Source organism: Protobothrops mucrosquamatus, unplaced genomic scaffold (assembly GCF_001527695.2).
Source record: "Protobothrops mucrosquamatus isolate PMUCROS unplaced genomic scaffold, P.Mucros_1.0 scaffold6384, whole genome shotgun sequence".
Classification (NCBI taxonomy): domain Eukaryota; kingdom Metazoa; phylum Chordata; class Lepidosauria; order Squamata; family Viperidae; genus Protobothrops; species Protobothrops mucrosquamatus.
The window spans coordinates 6,673-28,195 of NW_015392211.1; the positions used below are offsets into that span (position 1 = coordinate 6,673).

Here is a 21,523-nt window from a genome sequence, read left to right on the forward strand (position 1 = left end):
CCAAGAACTCCTGAGCTACCGCCGACGTCTCGCCCGCTGATGGAAGGTTGAAATCCCCCAAGACCATAAGTCTGGGGGTTCCAACCGCCACCCCGGCTATTACGTCAGCCAGCTCAGGCAGGGCTGTTGATACATAGCAGGGAGCCAGGTATATAATCAACAAGCCCACTTGAACCCCTTGCCCCCATTTCACAAGGAGAAATTAGGGGCCCCTGATCTCTTTGGAAAGAATGCCTTTAAATCCAACTTTCCAGGTCTATTTCCTAATCAGTGTTAGGGAATATTCTTTCTTGTCCCCCAAAGAAGGGAGATAGGGTGGCTGTCATCAGAGCGAAGGGGTGTGTGTGTGTTTCTGTGTGTGTCTGTGTGTATTTTTGTGGCCCCAGAAGGTGGGAGCAGAACCCAGGGGGCGGGAGGGGGGCAATTCAGATTGGACACCAGGAAGAATCTCCTAACTTGGGAGCGGCTGGCCGGGGAAACAGGGCTGCCCCATGAAAAGAGATTTGATCTTCCTTCACTCGAGGGCTTCAAAGATGACATTGGTCATCGGCGGAAGGGAAGTTGCCTTCAGAAGTTGTGGCTGCTCCATCACTGGAGGTTTTTCAAGAATCCAGGCGTTTATCCAGGGTGTCTGACCTTGGGAACTTTAAGCCTTGTGGACTTCAACTCCCAGAATTCCCCAGCCAGCACATCTGTGCTGGCTGGGGAATTCTGGGAGTTGAAGTCCACAAGGCTTAAAGTTCTAAGGTTGGACACCCCTGATATAGAGTCTCCTGCTCTAGCAGGGGGTTGGACTAGATGACCTCCACGGTCCCTTCCAACTCTCTTCTTCTCTAGTCTGTCAGAGATGCTTCTCAATCTCAGCGACTGGAAGATGGATTTCAATTCCCTGAATTCAAGGTTCTGGTGGATACTCCGTAAGCAAGGGGTTTGATTAGGTGACCTCTGGAAGACCCTCAAACTCTTAATTCTGTGTTCTCTCCGGGAATTCGGCTTGCCGGGAAGAAGGATTTTACAGGTAGTCCTCAACTTACAGCCATTCGTTTAGTGACTGTTCAGAATTACAACGGCACGGAAAAAAGTGACTTAGGACCGTTTTTCACACTTAACGACGGTTGTGGCTTCCGTATGGTCACGGGATCAAAATTCAGACGCTGGGCAGCGGACTCACATTTATGACGGTTGCAGTGTCCCGGGGTCACGTGATCCCCTTTTTGCGACCTTCTGACAAGCAAAATGGCATAGGTTCTCCTGCTTGAGCGGGGGGTGGACTAGAAGACCTTCAAGGTCCCGTCCAGCTCTATTCTATTCTAAAAAAAAAACCTGGGGGAAGCCAGATTTGTTTAGCAATCGTGTTGCTAACTTAACGACGGCAGAGGTTCACTTAACAACTGTAGCAAGAAAGGTCGTAAAATGGGGCAAAAGTCACTTAACAACTGTCAGGTCCCCAAAGAAAATGGTTCTGCTCTTTTCTGCAGCCTCTCTTTGTGGCCTGCCATTCTGCTGGGAGGGGGGGGTTCTTTGGGGATGCTTTGCACTGCCTGCTTCATTGCCTGAGGAATTCTGGGAGTTGAAGTCCACCAGTCATCAAAGGGCCAAGTTTGAAGACCCCTGCTTGTGGACTTCAACTCCCAGAATTCCTCAGCCAGCGGGCCCTCTTGTTTAACAACAGAAATCTTGGGTTCGGCTGTGGTGGTGTTAGAAGTAAGTCTTCATCCTGGTTCATCCAAGCCGGGAATAAATAAGCAAACATGGCGACTGCTTTGGGAAGAAGGTTACAGTTTATTGCAGAAGGCAGATGGTCCTTGCAAGAAGCAGCAGAGGAGAAGAAAAAGAGGGGGCACATGGGCAGAAGGTCTTTTTATACCCTCTAGCCCTGCTTGGAATAGTTTCCTGTTCCTGTGGCATGAACTTTGAGGCTATTTCTGAGTGTTTTTCTAGGCTTTGATATCTGTGGTTTAATCCCATTATCATATCCTGCTTCCCAGGTGATGGGGCTAGTGACTCTTAAGAGCTTGGGTGGGGTATGCAGATTTTCTCTTTGTCTTCTTGATTGCTCTGGCTTCAACTTTCTGATGGTTCCACATCTGCATTTGTATAAGACTAGCTACTGCTTTGGGCAAAGAGACGAGGCCAGGTTTGGTTTCTGCTTTTCAAAAAATGCTTTTCAAAAAATCCTTTTGGTGAACAATATCTTTCTTTCTTTCTGCCTTTTTAATATTTCCTTCTCTGGGCTAACTTCCCACAGTGGTAACTGAACTTTTTTTTCAGACTGGGAAAGCTGGTCAATATCTCGCTGTCACGCAAGTCCAAACTCCCGCAACGCTCAGTAAATTCCGTGGGAAAGAAAGCCGCTTCCTCCCGTCGCTCGCTCGCGGGGAGGAGAGGGTTAAGCAGAAAAACGCGCAAAAGAGCCTGCTTGATTTGTCCCTTTTCGGTTGCCGTGTCTTTGCTCATTGGTCAGCGCTACCGCAGTGGTGAGTGAGGAGGCCTGATAGGTTCTTCCGAGCCCAGCCCCATCCCGCCCATCTCTCACCCCTGCCCTGCCTTAAGATGGGCAAGCGCTCCTTCACTCGCGGCGGGTTCCCTCGAGCCTTTGATTGGATTTTCTCCCTGCCGGTCAGGCGCGGATCGTTTCCATTGGCTCACTCGCGTTCCATATGCCATAGCACCGCCCCCGCGCCGGCTAGGCTCGAAGGCGACTTCCGCGCGGAGCGATGGCGGCCGAGGCGAGAGGCGCGGCGGCCCGGGATGCGGCAGGTGCGGGGCCGACTGGAGGGGGGGGCGCGCCACGAAGGGGGGGGGAAGCTCCGGCAGGGAGGGGGCGCGGTCCCCCCTGCCCCGCGTGGGGGGGCGGCCTGCGGAACTCCCTGCCACTGGAAAGGCGGGGGATTGCTGGGAATGAACGGAGGAATGAATGGAGCTTCCCTCCCTGCAGAGAAGGCGCGGGGCAAGCAGGCGGCCCTCTCCTTCGCCGCCATGGCCGTCCTGGTGGGACTGCCCCTCTGGTGGAAGACGACCGAGACGTACCGGGCGGCGCTGCCCGACTCCGAGATCGCCGAGCTGGACGCGCTTCTGGTGAGACCCTCCCCCCCCATCATCCCCAGCCTTTTCGGTGGCTGTGGGCGGTGGGGGTTGTAGTCTAGGACCCCTGGGGCAGCTGGGCCAGATAGGCAGCTGTCAGCATCTGCACCCTGCGCAGCCAGCAACATCGCCCCCCCCCCAGGACTCCCGTCAAAAGATCAGGTGCGGGCAGTCCTCGACCTACAGCCACTCGTTTAGCGACGAGTTTTCACGGCACTGAAAGTGGCCTGTGAGGGAGGGGCGGAATTGAGGTAGGTCTTGTGTCCCTCCCCCTTTGCTCCTCCTGGCCTCTGCTGGGGAGCCCCTGGCTGCAAATATATGGGGGGGGGTCCCACCACTTTGACCCTTGAGGTTATGGCCACAGCAATAGGAGTTACAGGTGGTTCTCCAGTTATGGCCATATTTGGGATCAGATTTTCTGTGGCTAAGCAATGCAGCGGGTCGTGTCCAATTTTGAGATTTTTTTTGCCACGGTTAAGCCCAAGAATCAGAATAGTGCCGGAAGGGGCCTTGGAGGTCATCTAGTCCAACCCCCTGCTCAGGCAGGAAACCCTATACCATTTCAGACAAACGACTGTCCAGTCTCTTTTTTAAAACTTCCAGTGTTGGAGCATTCACAGCTTCTGGAGGCAGGTAGTTCCACCGATTAATTGTCCTCACTGTCAGGAAGTTTCTCCATAGTTCCAGGTTGTTTTTCTCCTTGATTAGTTCCCGTCTGCTGCTTCTTGTCCTGCCTTTGGCTGCTTTGGAAAATAAGCAAATAGCATGATTGTTAAGTGAATTCGGCTTTCCCCATCACCTCTCAGAAGCCAGCTTGGAAGGTCGCCAATCGTGACCCCATAACCCCAGGACACTGCAACCATCGTAAGTACATGCCAGTTGCCAAGCGTCCTCAGGACGCTGCATTGGTTATGAGTGCGAGGATTGGTGGTGAGTTATGTTTTAGTGCTATTGTAACTTCCAGTGATCACTAAGCAATTGGTTGTAAGTCAAGGACCGTCCATATTTCAAAAGGGCCGGGCAAACTGCCTGTGCCGGATGGAGCAGTCTGTGGATCTTGGTCAGGGGGTGAGGCCCAGCCAGCAGGAAAAGGTCAGAAGAAGGCCTTTGGGGGGCAATCCTTATTCTGGGGTGTCTTCTAGGGAAGCCAAAGAAAGGGGTCCTGGACTCACCCTTTCCAGCTGTTGCTTAGATGGAGAAAAGTGGACCGACCCCCCCCCCAATAAGCCATAGATGCTGAGACTCTAGAAAGAGTGCAGAGAAGAGCAACAAAGATGATCAGGGGACTGGAGGCTAAAGCACATGAGGAACGGTTGCTGGAATTGGGGATGTCTAGTTTAACGAAGAGAAGGACGAGGGGGGACATGATAGCAGTGTTCCAGTATCTCAAGGGCTGCCCCAAAGAAGAGGGAGTCAAGCTATTCTCCAAAGCGCCTGAAGGCAGGACAAGAAGCAACGGATGGAAACTGATCAAGGAGAGAAGCAACCTGGAACTAAGGAGAAACTTCCTGACAGTTAGAACAATTAACCCGTGGAACAACCTGCCTCCAGAAGCGGTGAATGCTCCAACACTGGAAGTTTTTAAGAAGAGACTGGACAACCATTTGTCCGAAAGGGTATAGGGTTTCCTGCCTGAGCAAGGGGTTGGACTAGATGACCTCCAAGGTCCCTTCCAACTTTATTATTATTATTATTATGGATCATTGCACAGTCAGCCAGATGTTCAGACTGGATTTGGCATTTTGTTTACCTATCGAGTCCTTACCCAGGACCTGGGATGATGATGATGATGATGATGATGATGATGATGATATTATTATTATTATTATTATTATTATTATTATTATTATTATTATTATTATTATTATTATTCCCTCTTGTATCTGAAATCACATTTCTAGTTTAAACTTACTTTCCTCAATGCTTAGATGGAGAAATGTGGACCGACGCCTCCCCCCCAAATAAACCACAGATCCCCTCTTGTGTCTGAAGCCACATTCCTAGTTTAAACCTACTTTTCTCAATCCGGAGCCCTCTGCACATCTTGGCTGGCAGCTCCCAGGATTCCCAGCGAGGACAGGGACCCCCTGACTTTTGGGTGGGGCTGTGTGTCTCCGGCTAACGGGGCGCTCTCTGATTCAGTTCCAGCTGACGGTGCCCGTCTCGGTGGTGTTTGCCAAAGGAGTCCTCCCGAAGGAGCAGGAGCGCAAGGTCCCCTTCGGGCAGGTGCAGGAGATGGAGATCCCCGTGAATGGTAAGGGGTCCTGGGTGAGGGGGTAGCGGGGGCATCCTGCTTCTAACCTGGGGCCGGCCTGGCACACAAGCACCCAGGCCGGCCTTTCAGCCAGAGCTGCAGAACTGAGCGACAGTTTGAGGCCAGACTCCCCGGTTCTCCCCCTGAATGGCTGGGCCATATGGGCTTTAAATTTGGGGTCAAGCATCCCAGAGAGAGAAAGAGAAAAAGAGAAAGAGAAAAATAAAAGGAGAAAAAAGGAGGAAGATAAAAAGAAAAGGAAAGACAGAAAATGTAACACTTTGCTGTTTCTGCATATTTCTTCTATGAACTATCTCCCTCCTTGTTGTCAGCTAAAAAAAAGGGGGGGGGAGAAGAAAGGGATGTACCTCTGGCAACTGGTTTATCTCCACCTTCGCAAGGGAAGGTGCAAAAAGCCGACAAAACATCACTGCAGCCCGGAGAAGGTCTGCTGTTATCTCCTTTTTCCCACAACGGACTTAACACCTGGGGATTGGCCCGTTTGAACTGTCCAGATGAACTATGGGGGTGGGGTTTTGCTTGGGACACTTTTAACCTATTGATCTGAGTGGGAAACCCTCAGATCCTGTCTATCATACCTGCTATCAGCTTCTCCTAATAAAAGTTCCTTTTGGAAGAAACCGCTTCCAGGAGTTCTGCTTTCTTGCGATGAAGTATTGAAGCGGGCCCTGACAGAAAGAAAGGAAAGAAAGAAAAGAGAAAGCAAAAGAAAGAACGAAAAAGAAAGAGAAAGAGAAGAGATAAATTGAAAGAAAAAGCAGACAGGTCAAGAGAGAAATAGAGAGAAAAAGAAAGGGGGAGAGAAAGAAAGACAAAAAGAAAAAAGAGAGAAAAAGAGAGATGGAAAGAAAGAAAAAGAGAGAGAGAGAGAGAGAGAGAGAGAAGGTCCCGAATAGATTACCAGCTTCCATCTCACCTGTGCTGCGTACAACTTTCTCTGCCAACGGAAAGGCAGCGCCAGTCAGCGTGGGCACCTATATCCAGGATGCCCTATAGGTGCAAGCAAAACAGTTTTCGTGACAGTGAAATGGACAGCATATTAAATAGTTGCTCCCACTGGCCTCTGCAGCCCCTGGCCCCCGTCTCGCCCTAGAGCAGGGGTGTCAAACTCAATTTCATTGAGGGCCGCATCAGCATTGCGGTTGCCCTTGGGGGGGGTGGGGGGCGGCCTACTGGGTGGGCGTAGATGGAGTGGGTGTGGCTTACTGGGTGGGCGTGGCCAGCTCTACATCTTTCGAGTCAAGGGTGCCTGTGGGGGCCTGGGCAGGAGTGGGACAGATCTGGGGGTCTCTGGCAGAAGGGGGTGGGACCGGGGCAAGCGCCAAGGCATGGTCCATTTCTTCATTCCTCACAAAGGGGGACCCCTCCCCAGCATGCACCCAGGGGACGGGACCGACGCGGCAGGGGCCGGTTCCTCGCTGTTTCCAGACGGCCTTGTGGAGCTAAGACTGAATGCCTTTCAGCATAGATGGCCACCACAAAATTGTACATTAGCTCCCGGCCGGCCTGGGCCAGGGCCAAGGCAGCGGGGGCCGTTCCCTCACTGTTTCCAGGATGGCTTCGCGGGCCACATGAAACCACTTCGCGGGCCCCCATCCGGCCCCCAGGCCTTGTGTTTGACATGTCTGCCCTAGAGACCCATATGGGGGGTCTTTGCCCCACCTGAGCAGCCTGCTCCCAGCTAGACGCAGCACCGTTCTTTTCCTTGGCCAGGTGTTTAGTCCTCCCCCCCCTTTTTTTTTCAGCCAAGACAGGTGTGATCGCTCGCTACGACCTTTCCTTTCGCCTCGCCACTTCCCCGGAGCAGGCCTTCCTGTCGCTGGCCTCCGTCCAAGGTAACGGCTGAGGGTGGGAGGGAATCCTGAGGTTCGGATGCAGGGGGGGGCTGTCTGGCTCCTACAGGACCCCCTCCAGGGAACGGAGCCAGCCTCTGGGCCGTGGGACCTGCTTCCCCAGAGCCCTCTGTGTGCCAGGGAAGGGGCCCTTAAGGGTGGGGGGTTCCCCTGGGTCTCTGAGCGTCACCCCCCTTTTCCTTCCAGAGGCAGACAAGGGGCTGCAGCCGGCGGAAGGCCTGCCAGTGGGCTCCCTCGCCATCTACGTGGTCCCCTCCAGCTCTCCTCTCCTGCCCCAGGTAGGCTGTCTGGCGCCCTCCCTGTCTGGGTAGCCTGTTTTGGGGTGAGGAGGGGTGGGGTGGGGTGGGCAAGGAGGTAGCTGAACATCTCCCATAGCCAGCAAGCGAGGCGGGGTGTGTGTGTAGAAGCAGGTTCAGACGGATGACAGGTGTCCCGCCTTGGCCTACTTTTAAGACCTGTGGACTTCAACTCCCAGCATTCCCCAGCCAGCAGTGCTTAAAGTGGGCAAGGTAGGAACAGCCCTGCTCTAGAGGTTGGGATTCCCGGCTCTGTTGCAGCTTCTGGGGGGGGGGGTCTGGAAAGACCCTGGAAGGGTGCCCTGTGGCTGAACTGGGCAATCCAATAAAAGTCTGGGAGGTAGGTTAGATATTCATTCATTCATTCATTCAATCATGTTTTGGCTTCTGGGGTATCTAGAAAGACCCTAGAACAGGGGCCCTCAACCTTGGCCACTTTAAGACTTGGGGACTTCAACTCCCAAAAGCTGGCTGAGGAATTCTGGGAGTTGAAGTCCCCAAGTCTTAAAGTGGCCAAGGTTGAGGACCCCTGCCCTAGAAAGATGCTCTGTGGCTTAATAGGGCAAACCAAAGTCTGGGAGATGACAGACAGACAGACAGACATTCAATTTACAGATGGTCCTCGACTTAAGAATCACAGCTGGAATTTCACTTCCTTTTTTTCTTTTTTCCAATTTTTTTTATTAACATTCTATTACATTTGATTAGTGCTTGATAAACATCGTGTCGTCTGGGTTAATTTGTTTGCTTAATGGCACAAGTTACGTTCTTTGTCTCTCCCCCATTTTTTCCCCAACCCTTGATAAAATACGGAATTTTCCCTTGGACTGGATGACCTCCAAGGTCCCTTCCAACTTTATTATTATTATTATTATTATTATTATTATTATTATTATTATTATTATTATTATTATTATTATTATTATTATTATTATTATTATTATTATTATTATTATTATTATTATTAATTTATTTTATTTTATTTTATTTTATTTTATTTTATTTTATTTTTTTACTTTTTTATTTTTATTTTTTATTATTTTTATTTTTATCATCATCATCATCATCATCATCATCATCATTATTATTATTATTATTATTTCTTTGGGCTAATAGCATTTCCTTCCGGCATTTCCTCAGGTAACTTTTGGAAAAAAGTGTGCGTGATTTCTAAACGGTTTCAACTGCGCTTTGGGCATCCTTCCCCGCCGTTTTTGCCAATTTTGCCAGAAAACCCCCAAACTGGCCAAAGGTGGGCCGGAGTTGGGCCGGTGCAGATTCCCCCTGGGAGGGTCAGTTGGTCAGTCGACCCCGTCCAGCCGGCTGAGGGCAGTGAGCCCGCCTGCATGTCTGTTTTCCTGCAGGGGACGGAGATGTACGTGGGGAAGCACCGGAGCGCCATCCTCAGGGCCCCCCCGGGGGCCAAGGACGTGCTGGGGGCCCTGACTGAGCGGCTGCAGCAGCTGATCCAGGCCGTGTCCTTCACCCCCGAGACCCTCGTGGAGGCCCTGGCCGACCGGGTCCCGCTGGGCCAGCCGGGGGCCGAGTGGAAGCGCCCCTTCAAGTCCAGCTTCGGTATGGCCAGACCCCGAAAGGGGAGGGGGGAGCCGAAGGAGAGGAGGCCAGCCCCCACCCCGTCCCCTGCAGCAATCTCTGCTTTCTCCTGAAGGGTTAAACACACACACACACACACACACACACACACAGACACTGTGGATGCCCTGCATTAAATGAAACAAAATTAAAATACAGGGAGTCTTCAATTTACAACCATAATTGAGGAGAAAACTTCTGTGGCTAAGTTGTTAAGTGAATTCTCATGTTTCCGGCCCTCCTCGCCCATCGCACACCAAGAAAACAGCTGGAGTTTTTTAACCGGAGACTGGACAGCCATTTGTCTGAAATGGTGCGGGGCTTCCTGCCTGAGCAGGGGGTTGGACTAGAGGACCTCCGAGGCCCCTTCCAACTCTCTTATTCTGTTACAGGTAGTCCTCAACTTACAGACCACAACGGAGCCAAAAGTTTCCGTCGTTAAGTGAGACACTTGTTAGGTGAGCTTTGCCCCATTTTACGACCTGCCACAGTAAGTGAATCACCTGCGGCCGTTGTTAGTAACCCGGTTGTTAAGTGGATCTGGCTTCCCCCATGATTTTTGCTGGTTGGAAGAGGGCAAAAAAGGACCACGACGTGACCCCGAGATGCTGCGACCGTCACAAATACGAGTCAGTCTGAATTTTGATCGCGTGACCGCGGGGATGCTGCAACGGTCATAAGTGTGGAAAACCGGTCATAATTCACTTTTTTCAATGCTGCTGTAAGTACGAATGGTCACTAAATGAACGGTTGTAAGTTGAGGACTGCCTGTATTCCATTATGAAGCTCAGGGGGGGTCCCGGGGGTCCCACCCTGTGCCAAGCCTCTGACCATGAGAGAGGGCAGACTACGTGCAGGACCCCAGCCCAAGCACACGCACGCATACACACACACACCCCCTGGTTGATGGCAACGCCTGACGCCAGCCGCACTCGCACAGACCAGCTGGTTGGCCAAGAATGTTGGCTTAAGCAGCGGTCAGCAAGGCCCAACATCTCCATCTTAGATAGTCCTCGATTTTTTACAGCCATTCTTTTACAGCAACAGATCGAAGTTCCCCCAGCACTGGAAATAAGTGACTTAGAACTGGTCCTCACACTTACGACCGTTGCGGCGTTCCCCACAGCCACGTGATCAGAATTTGGGCATGTGGCAACCAGTGTGGGTCTAAAAGGGTTGCAACCTGCTCGGGTCCTCTGGCTGCCCTTTGCCCCCCCTTCCTAACCAGCTCCCCCCACGAGCCGAGTCGGTGGCGGAAATCGGATTCGCTTAACGGCTGCGTGAGTCACTCATCGCTAGCTCTGATTTACTTAACTGTGGCAGAAAAGTTGCAAAATCGGGTGTGGCTCGCTTAACAGCTGCTTGTCTTAGCGACGGAAATTCTGCTCCCAGTGAGGGATATAAACGGAAGGCTACCCGCATGCGAATGCCCAATAATACAGGCCATCCTCGATTTATGACAGCTCATTTAGGGACCGTTCAACGTTACAACGGCAGTGAAAAACGTGACTTATGCTTGTTTTCCCACTTACGACCATTGCAGCCTCCCTGTGGTCACCTGGTCAGAATTCGGAGGCTTGGCAACTGACATGCACTTACGACAGCTACAATGTCCCGGGAGGGGGGTGTATCACGTGATCCCCTTTTGCAACCTTCTGACAAGCAAAGCCAGTGGGGAGAAGCCGGGTTCACTTAACAACCGTGTGACTAACCCAGAGGTAGGCGACCTTGGCTCTTTTATGACTGGTGGACTTCAACTCCCAGAATTCCTGAGCCAGCCATGCTGAGGGGAAAGGGAGAGGTTTCCCAGCTGAGCCAGGCTGGCTCAGGAATTCTGGGAGTTGAAGTCCAGAAGTCATGAGGGGGCCATAGTTCCCCACCCCTGGACTAACCTAACAGCTGCAGTGATTCGCTTAACAACGGTGGCAAGAAAGGTTGTAAACCGGGGCGGAACTCCCCTAACAAATGTCTCACTGAACAACAGAAATTTTGGGTTCAATTGTGGTCATACACCGAGGACTACCTGTAACAGAATTTGACAGATCTGGAAGGGGCCTCGGAGGTCCTCTAGTCCAACCTCCTGCTCAGGCAGGAAGCCGTGCACCATTTCAGACAAATGGCTGTCCAATCTCTGCTTAAAAAACCTCCGGGTGTTTTCTTGGTGCGCGACAGGCGAGGAGGGCTGGAAACAGGCCAGCTTGGAAGGGCAGCGCGTGCGAATCCTGCCACGCACGGAGACCTGATGTTGTCCTCGGAAGACCTGGCCTGATCCCGTCCTCACGGGGCCTTTCTCACCTGGCTGGGCAGTGGGACTTGCTTAGGAAAAGTGGTGGTGGGCCTGGGGAGACTCTTGACCCCCCCCACTCTCGTTTCCCCCCCCAGGCTACGAGATCACTTTCAGTTTGCTGAACCCGGACCCCAAAGCCCACGACGTGCACTGGGACATCGAGGGAGCCCTCCGGCGCTACGTGAAGCCCCTGCTGGAGAAGCTGAGCCCCCTGGCCGAATTTTCGGTGGACTCCCAAGTGGGTGAGGCCAGAGGCCGTGGGGTGGCGGGAGCCGGACCCCCTGCCAGGCCCAGGCTGATGGGCCCTCCTGTTTCTCCCCTGCCCAGATCCTTTACTACGCAGCGCTGGGAGTCACGCCCCGCTTTGACCCCGCCACCGCCAGCTACACCCTGAGCGTGCAGAGTCTCCCCCACGTCATTAACCCCGTGGAGGCCCGGCTGGGTAAGCAAGGATGATGCCATCTGGGTCGGGAGCTGGCTTAGGGGGGCTCCGATTGGGACCCCCGGTCTCAGGCAGGGGCCGACCTGGGGAAGTGGGTTGGTGGCTGCACTGCTGGATCAGAAAATAATTTATTGGTTCTAGTTTAATTAAAAATAGCAAGGACAGACGGAATGGAGGCCACCAGGAGATCTGGGGTGGAAGTTAGGCTGGGAAGGAAAGGTCTCTTGCCTCCGGTTGCCAAGAAGACTTCAGAGACGGGCCCGTCCTTCCTTCCTTCCTTCCTTCCTTCCTTCCTTCCTTCCTTCCTCCCTCCCTCCCTCCCTCCCTCCCTCCATCCATCCATCCAATTTCTATAGCCACCTATCTCAGCCAAGTCATTTTGCGTGGCTTACAATTCTAAAACTATAAAACAGTTAAACACAATTTTTTTAAAAAAATTGCTTCAAACTCAGCCCAGGCTTCTTCTTCATTGACTGGGTTGTGGGAGCCCATAAACCTGGGTCAATTCTATAAACCAGTGTTTCTCAACCTGGGCAAGTTTAAGATGGGTGGACTTCAACTCCCAGAATTCCCCAGCCTGTAAAGCTGGCTAGGAAATTCTGGGAGTTGAAGTCCATCCATCTTAAACTTGTCCGGGTTGAGAAACACTGCTATCAACTCAACTTGATTTAAACCTGGGTCACCATATTGTTTGAATGCAAACTCGTTTTTCAGGAGTCCAAATATCATGACTTTAATGACTGGACAACATTTCCCAGCATGGTGCTTTCCAGGCTGGGGATGATGGGGCTTCAGGAGTGCCCAGAGGCAGCCTTGATGCAAGAGAGGTGTGACCCTGAGCCACTTGGGCCATCTTGGGAAGGGTCAGCAGAGCAGAAACCCTTAGACCAGTATAGCTCAACTGTGGCAACTTTCAGAGGTCTAGCTTTCAAATCCCAGAATTCCCTAGTCAGCATAGCCTCTGACCGCCAGGGATGGAGAGACGGCTGCTGGGCATGTGCAGAGAGCCTTGCGGTCAAGCAAAGGTCTCAAGCGGTCCTGGCTCCTCGCAGGTAGACTGCCTCGCATGCTGGAGGCAGCCCAAGTGGCCGCTGGGATGGTTCCCCCTTTGCTTTTGAAAAACCCTCCAGCGCCATTTGTGCCAGTCCAGGGTTTGTTTAAACCTGGTTTATTGAATCAACCACAATGGCTTCCAGCAGGCCAGACCAGAGGCGTCCAATCTGGGCAACTTTGTGGACTTCAAAATAACAACAAAACAACAACAATAATAATAATAATCAATTTTGACTTTATATGCATTTGTCCTTAAGGCTTGGTCTTGTGCAGCCAGAATTAGTCCCTCGGTCTCTTTCTTCAATTTTCCTGCTCTTAGCCATTGCCAGGTCTTGTTATTATCTGCTTTCCCAGCTATTTTTTTTAATGTACTGGCCATGTAATAATAATAATAATAATAATAAAGTTGGAAGGGACCTTGGAGGTCATCTAGTCCAACCCCCTGCTCAGGCAGGAAACCCTATACCATTTCGGACAAAGGGCTGTCCAGTCTCTTCTTGAAAACTTCCAGTGTTGGAGCATTCACCGCTTCTGGAGGCAGGTTGTTAATAATAATAATAAGGGTGGAAGGGACCTTGGAGGTCATCTAGTCCAACCCCCTGCTCAGGCAGGAAACCCTATACCAGTGGTTCTCAACCTTTTTAATGCCGCGACCCCAACCGGTCGTAAGTCGAGGACTAAACCGGTCGTAAGTCGAGGACTAAACCGGTCGTAAGTCGAGGACTAAACCGGTCGTAAGTCGAGGACTTTCCCTGCCCGGGAGCGCCGCGCATGCGTGGTTCCGCCCCCTGCGCCGGCCGAGGCGTAGCTGGCAAGCGGCAGAGACGGAGCAGGCCGACCACCAGCTGGCCCAGCCCAAGGGAGGTAAGGCACCCGCCGGAAAAGGGGAAACAAAATGGCGGACAAAAAAAATGGTGGACAGCCTTGCTTGGCGACCCCCATGAAATGGTCGATCGACCCCAAATGGGGTCCCGACCCACAGGTTGAGAACCACTGCCCTATACCATTTCAGACAAATGGCTGTCCAGTCTCTTCTTAAAAATCTCCAGTGTTGGAGCATTCACCGCTTCTGGAGGCAGGTGGTTCCACTGGTTAATTGTTCTCACTGTCAGGAAATTTCTCCTTAGTTCCAGGTTGCTTCTCTCCTTGATGAGTTTCCATCCGTTGCTTCTTGTCTTTGCCCTCAGGCACTTTGGAGAATAGCTTGACTCCCTCTTCTTTGGGGCAGCCCCTGAGATACTGGAAGACTGCTATCCTGTCCTTCTCTTCATTAAACTAGCCACGCCCAGTATAGCCTAGCTAGCTGGGGAATTCTGGGAGTTGAAAGCCGGACGTTGAGGAAGGCTGCCCTAGAGACCCTCCCAGAGGAATGCCTGTCCCACTTGGGGCTTGAAGCCCCCCAGAGAGAAGAACCCCCTCCACCACTCCAGGGGGCTCTTCCTCCATTGGAATCCAGCTGTCCAACTGCCCTGGCCGCCCTTTCTGCCCTCGGGCACCGCAGAGAACGGACCCACCTGCCTGGCACAGGTGAGCCCAACCCGCCGGCCTTCCTTTGCAGGGTCCAGCGCTGCTTCGCTCTATCCGGTCCTCAACTTCCTCCTCTACGTCCCCGAGCGGCTGCATTCGCCCCTCTACATCCGGGGCAAGGAGGGGGCCGCGGTGCCCACCAACGCCTTCCACAGTCCCCGCTGGGGAGGGATCATGGTGAGGAGCGTGGCGGCTTTGTGGCACGTTGCCTGCCAGAATTAGGGGGGGGGGGTTGGACCGGGTTTCTGCCCCGGCAAAGGGCAACCGAGAGGGGGCCCCTTTCGTGGCCCCTGGGGGCCGCAGACTCTGCTTCCCTGCTCTAAGCGGCTGCCCCCCTTTGCCAGGTCTACAATCTTGAGCCTGGCGCTGCCAACGAGACCTCCTTGCCCAGGAGGGTGGAGGTGGACATGGTGCGCACGATGGAGGTCTTCCTGGCCCAGCTGCGGTGAGCACAGCGAGGGGGGGTTTGGGGTGGGGTGGGGGGCTGTCTTGGTTAAACTCTCCGTCCAGGCAGGAGGAGGTTTCCTAAAGCACTCCCCTCTCCCCTTGGTTTAATGCAGTCAGAGGGGGCCCAAGAGGTCATCTAGTCCAACCCTGTCTCTGCTTAAAGACTGAACAGGGATGAATCCTCCTCATCTCTAGTTCTGGCTTTGTGGGGGTTGGTTCCCCCCCTCCTCAGATAGAGGTCTGTCATTCCACTGGGGCAGGGTTGGGGAACCTTGGCTTTTTTAGGATTTGTGGATTTCAAATCCCAGAATTCCTGAGCCATCCATGCTGGCTGAGGAATTCTGGGAGTTGAAGTCCACAAGGCATGAAGGGGCCGTTGTTCCTCCATGCTGGCTGAGGAATTCTGGGAGTTGAAGTCCACGAGTCATGAGGGGGCCATAGTTCCCCCATGCTGGCTCAGGAATTCTGGGAGTTGAAGTCCACGAGTCATAAAAGAGCCAAGGCTGCCTACCCCTGCACCTACTGGCTTGCATGGAGGGCCCAGGGTTATTGCTATGGGTCTGCCCCCCCTCCCCACATCAGCTTTTCCAACAGCTCCCCAGGGGAACCTCTCGCCACCTGACTGCTGGCCGGTTCTGCCACTGCCATAATGCAGCCGGGCTCTGCTGCCCCGCTGGGGGTTCCCTGCCCCCCCAGGCCTTCTCCCCCAAAGCTCTGGGGGCACAGCGGCCCGAATTCAGCCACCTCCTGATGCTTTGCTTGCCCCCTCCCCAGATTACTGTTCGGCATCTCCTCCGGCCCACTGCCAGGAGGGGCTTTGCTGGAGACCCCCGGGAACGAGGGCCTGACGGACTGGGAGCTGGACCGCCTGCTGTGGACCCGCACGGTGGAAAACGTGGCCACCGTCTCCACCACGCTGACCTCGCTGGCTCAGCTTCTGGACAAGATCAGCAACATTGTCATCAAGGACGACGTGGCCTCTGAGGTACAGGGGCGGGCACTTGGGGGGTCAGTGGGGACCTTCCAGGGGTGGGGTTCAGGGGTCACAGCCCTCCTCAGTGCCTTGCCCTCCCCCGCCAGGTCTACCACGCCGTGGAGTCTGCCCGGCAGGCGATGACGGAGCTCAGCCTGGGTCACCTGGACTCGGCGTTCCAGGCCAGCAAGGCTGCGGCCACCTCCTCTGAGCGGGCCTTCTTCGACCCCTCCCTCCTGCACCTGCTCTACTTTCCCGACGACCAGAAGTTCGCCATCTACATCCCGCTCTTCCTGCCCATGGCCGTGCCCATCCTGCTCTCGCTGATGAAGATGGCTTGGGAGAGGAAGCAGCGCCAGAAGGAGTCCGCCAAGATGGACTGAGGGGGCTTCTGGACACCCAGGCAGGGGGCGGACTCTTGGCCGGGCAGCTGCCCCTAACGGTGGTAGGTCCGGCCAGCACGACGGACTCCCCGTTGAGGAGAGGAGCTGCCGTTTCCACTTGGCTCCTCCTTCAAAAGAGCACGTCCCTTTCGCTGCGAACGAGCCCAAAGGACTTCGGAAGCTCTCCTGATGGCTGGCCAGGCTGGACGACTGGGGGATCGCTGCACGGTGTGTGTGTGTGTGTGTCCCTTTCAAAATCTGCCCAGCTGATGCAGTGAGGTCTCTTGGAGGGCACAGTTCTTCTCCTCCCCCCCAAGCCCCCAAAACCAGAATGGTCCCCCCTTTGCCTCCCAAACAAGTGTCGGATCGATCTTCCATTAAAGTCTGGTTGGCTGACCGGTGGAAGCTCTGAGCCTCTTTTGCAGCTCACCTGTGTTTTTTTGGGGGGGGGGGCAGCCAGTGAGGAGGGGGTCCAGAGGCTGCTTGCAAACAAGGAAAGCCAAAAGCAGGTTTGTTTGTTTGTTTGTTTGTTAAATTTCTGTGCTGCCCAGCTCACCAAGGACGGCTTACAATATGAAAAGTAAAAATGGGCTAGGTTGGGTAGGCAACCTTGGCTCTTTTATGACTGGTGGACTTCAACTCCCAGAATTCCTGAGCCAGCATGGGGGAACTATGGACCCTTCATGACTGGTGGACTTCAACTCCCAGAATTCCTGAGCCAGCATGGGGGAACTATGGACCCTTCATGACTGGTGGACTTCAACTCCCAGAATTCCTGAGCCAGCATGGGGGAACTATGGACCCTTCATGACTGGTGGACTTCAACTCCCAGAATTCCTGAGCCAGCATGGGGGAACTATGGCCCCTTCATGACTTGTGAATTTCAACTCCCAGAATTCCTGAGCCAGCCTGGCTCAGCTTGGAAACCTCTCCCTTTCCCTTCAGCAAGGCTGGCTCAGGAATTCTGGGAGTTGAAGTCCACCAGTCATAAAAGAGCCAAGGTTGCCTACCCCTGGCCTAGGTCTTAAGTCACCAAGGAGATTCTAGCCTTGGGTCTCAAAGCTTGGCAACTTTAAAGCCTACGGACAGTTTGATTGATTGATTGATTGGCATCTCGCATTTATTATTTTTACAAATAACTCAAGGCAGCGAACCTATCCAATATACCTTCCTCGTCCTCTTTTCCCGACAACCACAACCCTTTGAGGTGAATTGGGCTGAGAGAGACGGACGGGTCCAAAGTCACCCAGCCGGCTTTCATGCATAAAGGACTAGAACTCACCGTCTCCTGGTGATTGGCCCAAAATCATCCAGGCAGCTTTCACACCTAAGGCAGGACTAGAACTCACCGTCTCCTGGTGAGTGGCCCAAAGTCACCCAGCCGGCTTCCATGGCTAAGGCGGGACTAGAACTCACCATCTAGTGATTGGCGACTAGAACTCATCGTCTCCTGTTGATTGGCCCAAAGTCACCCAGCTGCTTTCATGCCTAAGGCGGGACTAGAATTCACCATCTAGTGATTGGCCCAAAATCATCCAGCCGGCTTTCGTGCCTAAAGGTGGGACTAGAACTCACCATCTCCTGGTGATTGAGCCAAAGTCAACCAGCTGCTTTCATGCCTAAAGGCGGGACTAGAACTCACCACCTCCTGGTGATTGGCCCAAAGTCACCCAGCTGGCTTTCGTGCCTAAGGCGGGACTAGAACTCACCACCTGATGATTGGCCCAAAGTCACCCAGCTGCTTTCATGCCTAAAGGCGGGATTAGAACTCACCGTCTCCTGGTGTCTTAACCATTAGACCCAATTGGCTCTCTTACAGTTAACCTTGGGAAAATGAGATTTAGTCATCCTGTATAAATTTAAACATTCATGGAAAAATTATAGGGCTTCCATCTCCTAACCCTCTCATAAAACAGCATCGCAGACGGACCTCGCCTGACCTCGCACCCAAATCCCTGGGAAACAGCCAGGACACAGATTGGGGGCACCTCAATCTCTTGGCGATGGGTGTTCCAGCGGGCAGGTGCTGCCCCAGGGGAGAAGACCCCGGGGTCCCACTGAGTGGCGTGTTTGGATGGAAGGGGCCCAGGGCAGGCCCTCCCGGCGAGAACTGCGGAGCGATGGTGGTGCTGCCCCCAAACCGCTTGACCCCCTGCCCCACTGGGCTTCCCGCGTGCAACTGGCAGCCGGAAGCCTTTTCCGCAGTTGGCGGTTCTTCGCAAAGACGGTCCCACCTACAGCACCTTCGAGTAATCCAGATCTCGAATGGCGCATCTGCAAACTGAGATTTACAGTGTACAACGTGGGACTCCAACCTCGGCCGCTTTAAGGCCTGTGGACTTCAACTCCCAGAATTCCCCAGCCAGCAGAGCTGGCTGGGGAATTCTGGGAATTGAAGTCCACAGGTCTTAAAAGATTGGCTACCTGTGGTCTAGTGCAGTGGTTCTCAACCTGTGGGTCAGGACCCCATTTGGGGTCGATCGACCATTTCATGGGGGTCGCCAAGCAAGGCTGTCCGCCATTTTTTTTGTCCGCCATTTTTTTTGTCCACCATTTTTTTTGTCAGCCATTTTTTCCCCCTTTTCCGGCGGGTGCCTTGCCTCCCTTGGGCTGGGCCAGCTGGTGGTCGGCCTGCTCCGTCTCTGCCGCTTGCCAGCTACGCCTCGGCCGGCGCAGGGGGCGGAACCACACATGCGCGGCGCTCCCGGGCAGGGAAAGTCCTCGACTTACGACCGGTTGGGTAGTCCTTGACTTACGACCGGTTTAGTCCTCGACTTACGACCGGTCTAGTCCTCGACTTACGACCGGTTGGGGTCGCGGCATTAAAAAGGTTGAGAACCACTGGTGTAGAACGTGGGAATCCAACCTNGGGGGGGGGGAGTAGGGGGTCTCCGGGCCGCCTCCCGCGCCCAGCCAGGATGGGGGGACCCCGGCTGCGCTGCGCCTGGGCGCTTTTGACGCAGGGCGCGCGGAGTCGGGGGTCCCCCTGGTCCTGCTTCCCCCTCGCCCCCCCCATGTCCGCTGGTCCCCAGTCCCGGGCTGGGGGTGTCCCCGGTGGGCTTGGACCCCCCCCCCGCCAGCCCGTGGCCGGAGCCAGAAGTTGCGCCCGAGGGAGGGAGCGGAGGGGGTAGCTGGCACCCCGCAGGTGGGCCGAGCTGGGCTGAAGCCTCCTGGCCGGCTCCGGAGGGCGACCGGGGCACCTTGCCCGGAAGATGATGCTCCTGTGAACCGGGGCGCTTTGGGGGTCTCCAAGCTGCTACTTTGGAGACGCCGGGCCGGTTTCCCTGGCGAGTCCGGACAGAGGCTGGCCCGAAAGAGGCGAGCCCCTGCCTTGCCCCCCCACCCCCCCAACCAGGCTTCTTCTTTCCAAGTGCTCTTCCACCGCCTTCACCCCTGGCTAAGCGCCTTAGTCGTCTTAACCAGGATTAAAGCTGTGGTTCGGGCTTTGTGTGAACTCTTTGGGTTGGGTCAAGGCGGCCCAGGGGACAGCCCCCCCCCTGCAATGCCTGCCAAGACTGACCCAGTTTCAGAAAGGGAGCATCCACGGGGGGGGGGAACATCTCCCCCATCACACACACCCCCCACAAACACCCGGGATTCTACCTCCGGAAAGGCTGCTCTAGCTTGGGGGGGGGGCAGCTTTAGGGAGCAAAGTTGTTGCTACCCCTGCTTTAGAGACCTATCCTTCCCGGAGGCTGGCAGCTCTGCCCTCCGAGCCCTGGCATGGCCCTGGCTTAAGCTCCCACCCCACCCCTTGCTGCTGCTGCTGCCCCTGAAGCAGCAGGTGCCCCTCCCCTCGTGGCTTTCCTGTGCCTTGAGGTCAGTCTGATCAGGCAAGATTACTGGGGGGGGGGGGCTGGATCAAAAGGAAAGGGGGCAGAAAGCAAAAGAGCATCTTATTTACTGGCCATCCTGACAGATCTCGGCAAACGCTTAATCCTGCCTGGCTGCAACGGCCTTCCAGAAGATACCAGAACAGCCCTAGTCTCCAAGGACACCCCGTGGGCACCGGGGTGCAGCAGGTGGCCCCCAAATTAAGCAGGCTTGGAAACTTCATGGGGGTCCCTGGATGTTTGGCTGCGTAGTTTATCCTAAGAGTATTTTTCAACCTTGGCAGCTTTTAAAATGCGTGGACTTCAACTCCCAGAATTCCCCAGCCAGCTAGGCTGGCTGGGGAATTCTGGGAGTTGAAGTCCACGCATCTTAAAAGCTGCCAAGGTTGAGAAACATTACAATAATTGTGGGGAGAAGCTGACACGCTCCGTCAGAGGAAAGAGGGAAGCCTGCGTGATGCACCCTGGCAGGAATTCTCACCTGCCACTTAAAATCAGAATATATATTTTTTTTCTTGCTTCATTCTGTGCAAGCAGCAATCTCCGTCCTTGGCTTCCTCTTCTCCTGGGGGGGGGGGGAAGGAAATGACGTCACCTGTTCTGCTCTGACACACACAGATGACAGTTTGTGTCCTTTACTTGAGGTCCCCATGCAGGCAGCGACACGGGTAGTCCTCTGCTTATGGCCACCGTGGTGCCCAAAGTTTATGTCGCTAAGCGAGAACGTTTTGTTAAATTTGGCTCCTTTTCATGACTTTTCTTCCCTCGGTTGTTAAACGAATCGCTGCAGTTGTTAAAGTTAGCCACGTGGTTGTTAAGTGAATCCGGCTTCCCCATTGACTTTGCTTGTCAGAAGGGGCACCACCTGGGACACTGCGACCGTCATAAACACGAGTCAGTTGCCAAGCGTCCGAATTTTGACCGTTGGGTCGTAAGTGTGAAAAAACGGTCGTAAGTCACTGTTTTCACTGCCTTTGAACGGTCCTTAAATGAACTGATGTACGTTGAGGACTACCTGTACAGGTGGGCCTGCTAGGGACAGCCAAAGGGCTGGATGTGGCCCGGGGGGGGGGGGCGTGTAAAATGCCCAGGTCTGCTGTAGAAGCAAGCCGGGATGTGTGAATTGAAAAGATGGCTTGTTGGTAGTGCACAAATCCTGGCATGCAAGGATGCTGGAGCTTAGCTAACGCCTGGCCTGGTTCCTGGGTGGGTCGGTAGATGGGCAACCAAACCTGGTGCCCCCTGCATTTCTGGAAGGGCTGGTGGCACTGAGGCCACTCCTGCTACCCCCGCCCGTCCATTTTTCCTTGACCGATTAGCTGTCTATTTGTAGCTCTTATCCTTGTCTCTGAGCTGGGCTAATGGACTTATCCTACCCAAATCCCCTTGAGGTAGGGCGTAATCCTCTCTCCCTGAGGTGGGCCTGGGGGGCACTGACCAGGGCCTGGGGGAGCATCTTCTGGCCAGGATCCAGCAG

General features: G+C 54.0%; 1 protein-coding gene across 1 annotated transcript; it reads left to right on the top strand.

Annotated features, from left to right (window-relative positions):
- The first annotated feature begins 2,717 nt into the window (after window positions 1–2,717).
- PIGS (phosphatidylinositol glycan anchor biosynthesis class S) lies at window positions 2,718–16,450 on the top strand. The gene is made up of 12 exons (XM_015829549.2): window positions 2,718–2,760; window positions 2,939–3,078; window positions 5,227–5,338; window positions 7,105–7,194; window positions 7,399–7,490; window positions 8,873–9,083; window positions 11,484–11,626; window positions 11,716–11,830; window positions 14,442–14,587; window positions 14,755–14,855; window positions 15,632–15,842; window positions 15,938–16,450. The coding sequence occupies exons 1-12, from the start codon at window positions 2,718–2,720 to the stop codon at window positions 16,211–16,213; spliced, it is 1,680 nt and encodes a 559-aa protein (XP_015685035.2). The 3' UTR covers window positions 16,214–16,450.
- The last annotated feature ends 5,073 nt before the right edge of the window (window positions 16,451–21,523 follow it).

What these genes read in the sequence shown, in the direction of transcription:
- PIGS (XM_015829549.2), top strand. Translation starts at nt 2,718, where the DNA reads ATGGCGGCCGAGGCGAGAGGCGCGGCGGCCCGGGATGCGGCAG. An exon ending in CCCCTTCAAGTCCAGCTTCG is followed by an intron (nt 9,084 to 11,483) that starts GTATGGCCAGAC and finishes TTCCCCCCCCAG; the next exon opens with GCTACGAGATCACTTTCAGT. An exon ending in AATTTTCGGTGGACTCCCAA is followed by an intron (nt 11,627 to 11,715) that starts GTGGGTGAGGCC and finishes TCCCCTGCCCAG; the next exon opens with ATCCTTTACTACGCAGCGCT.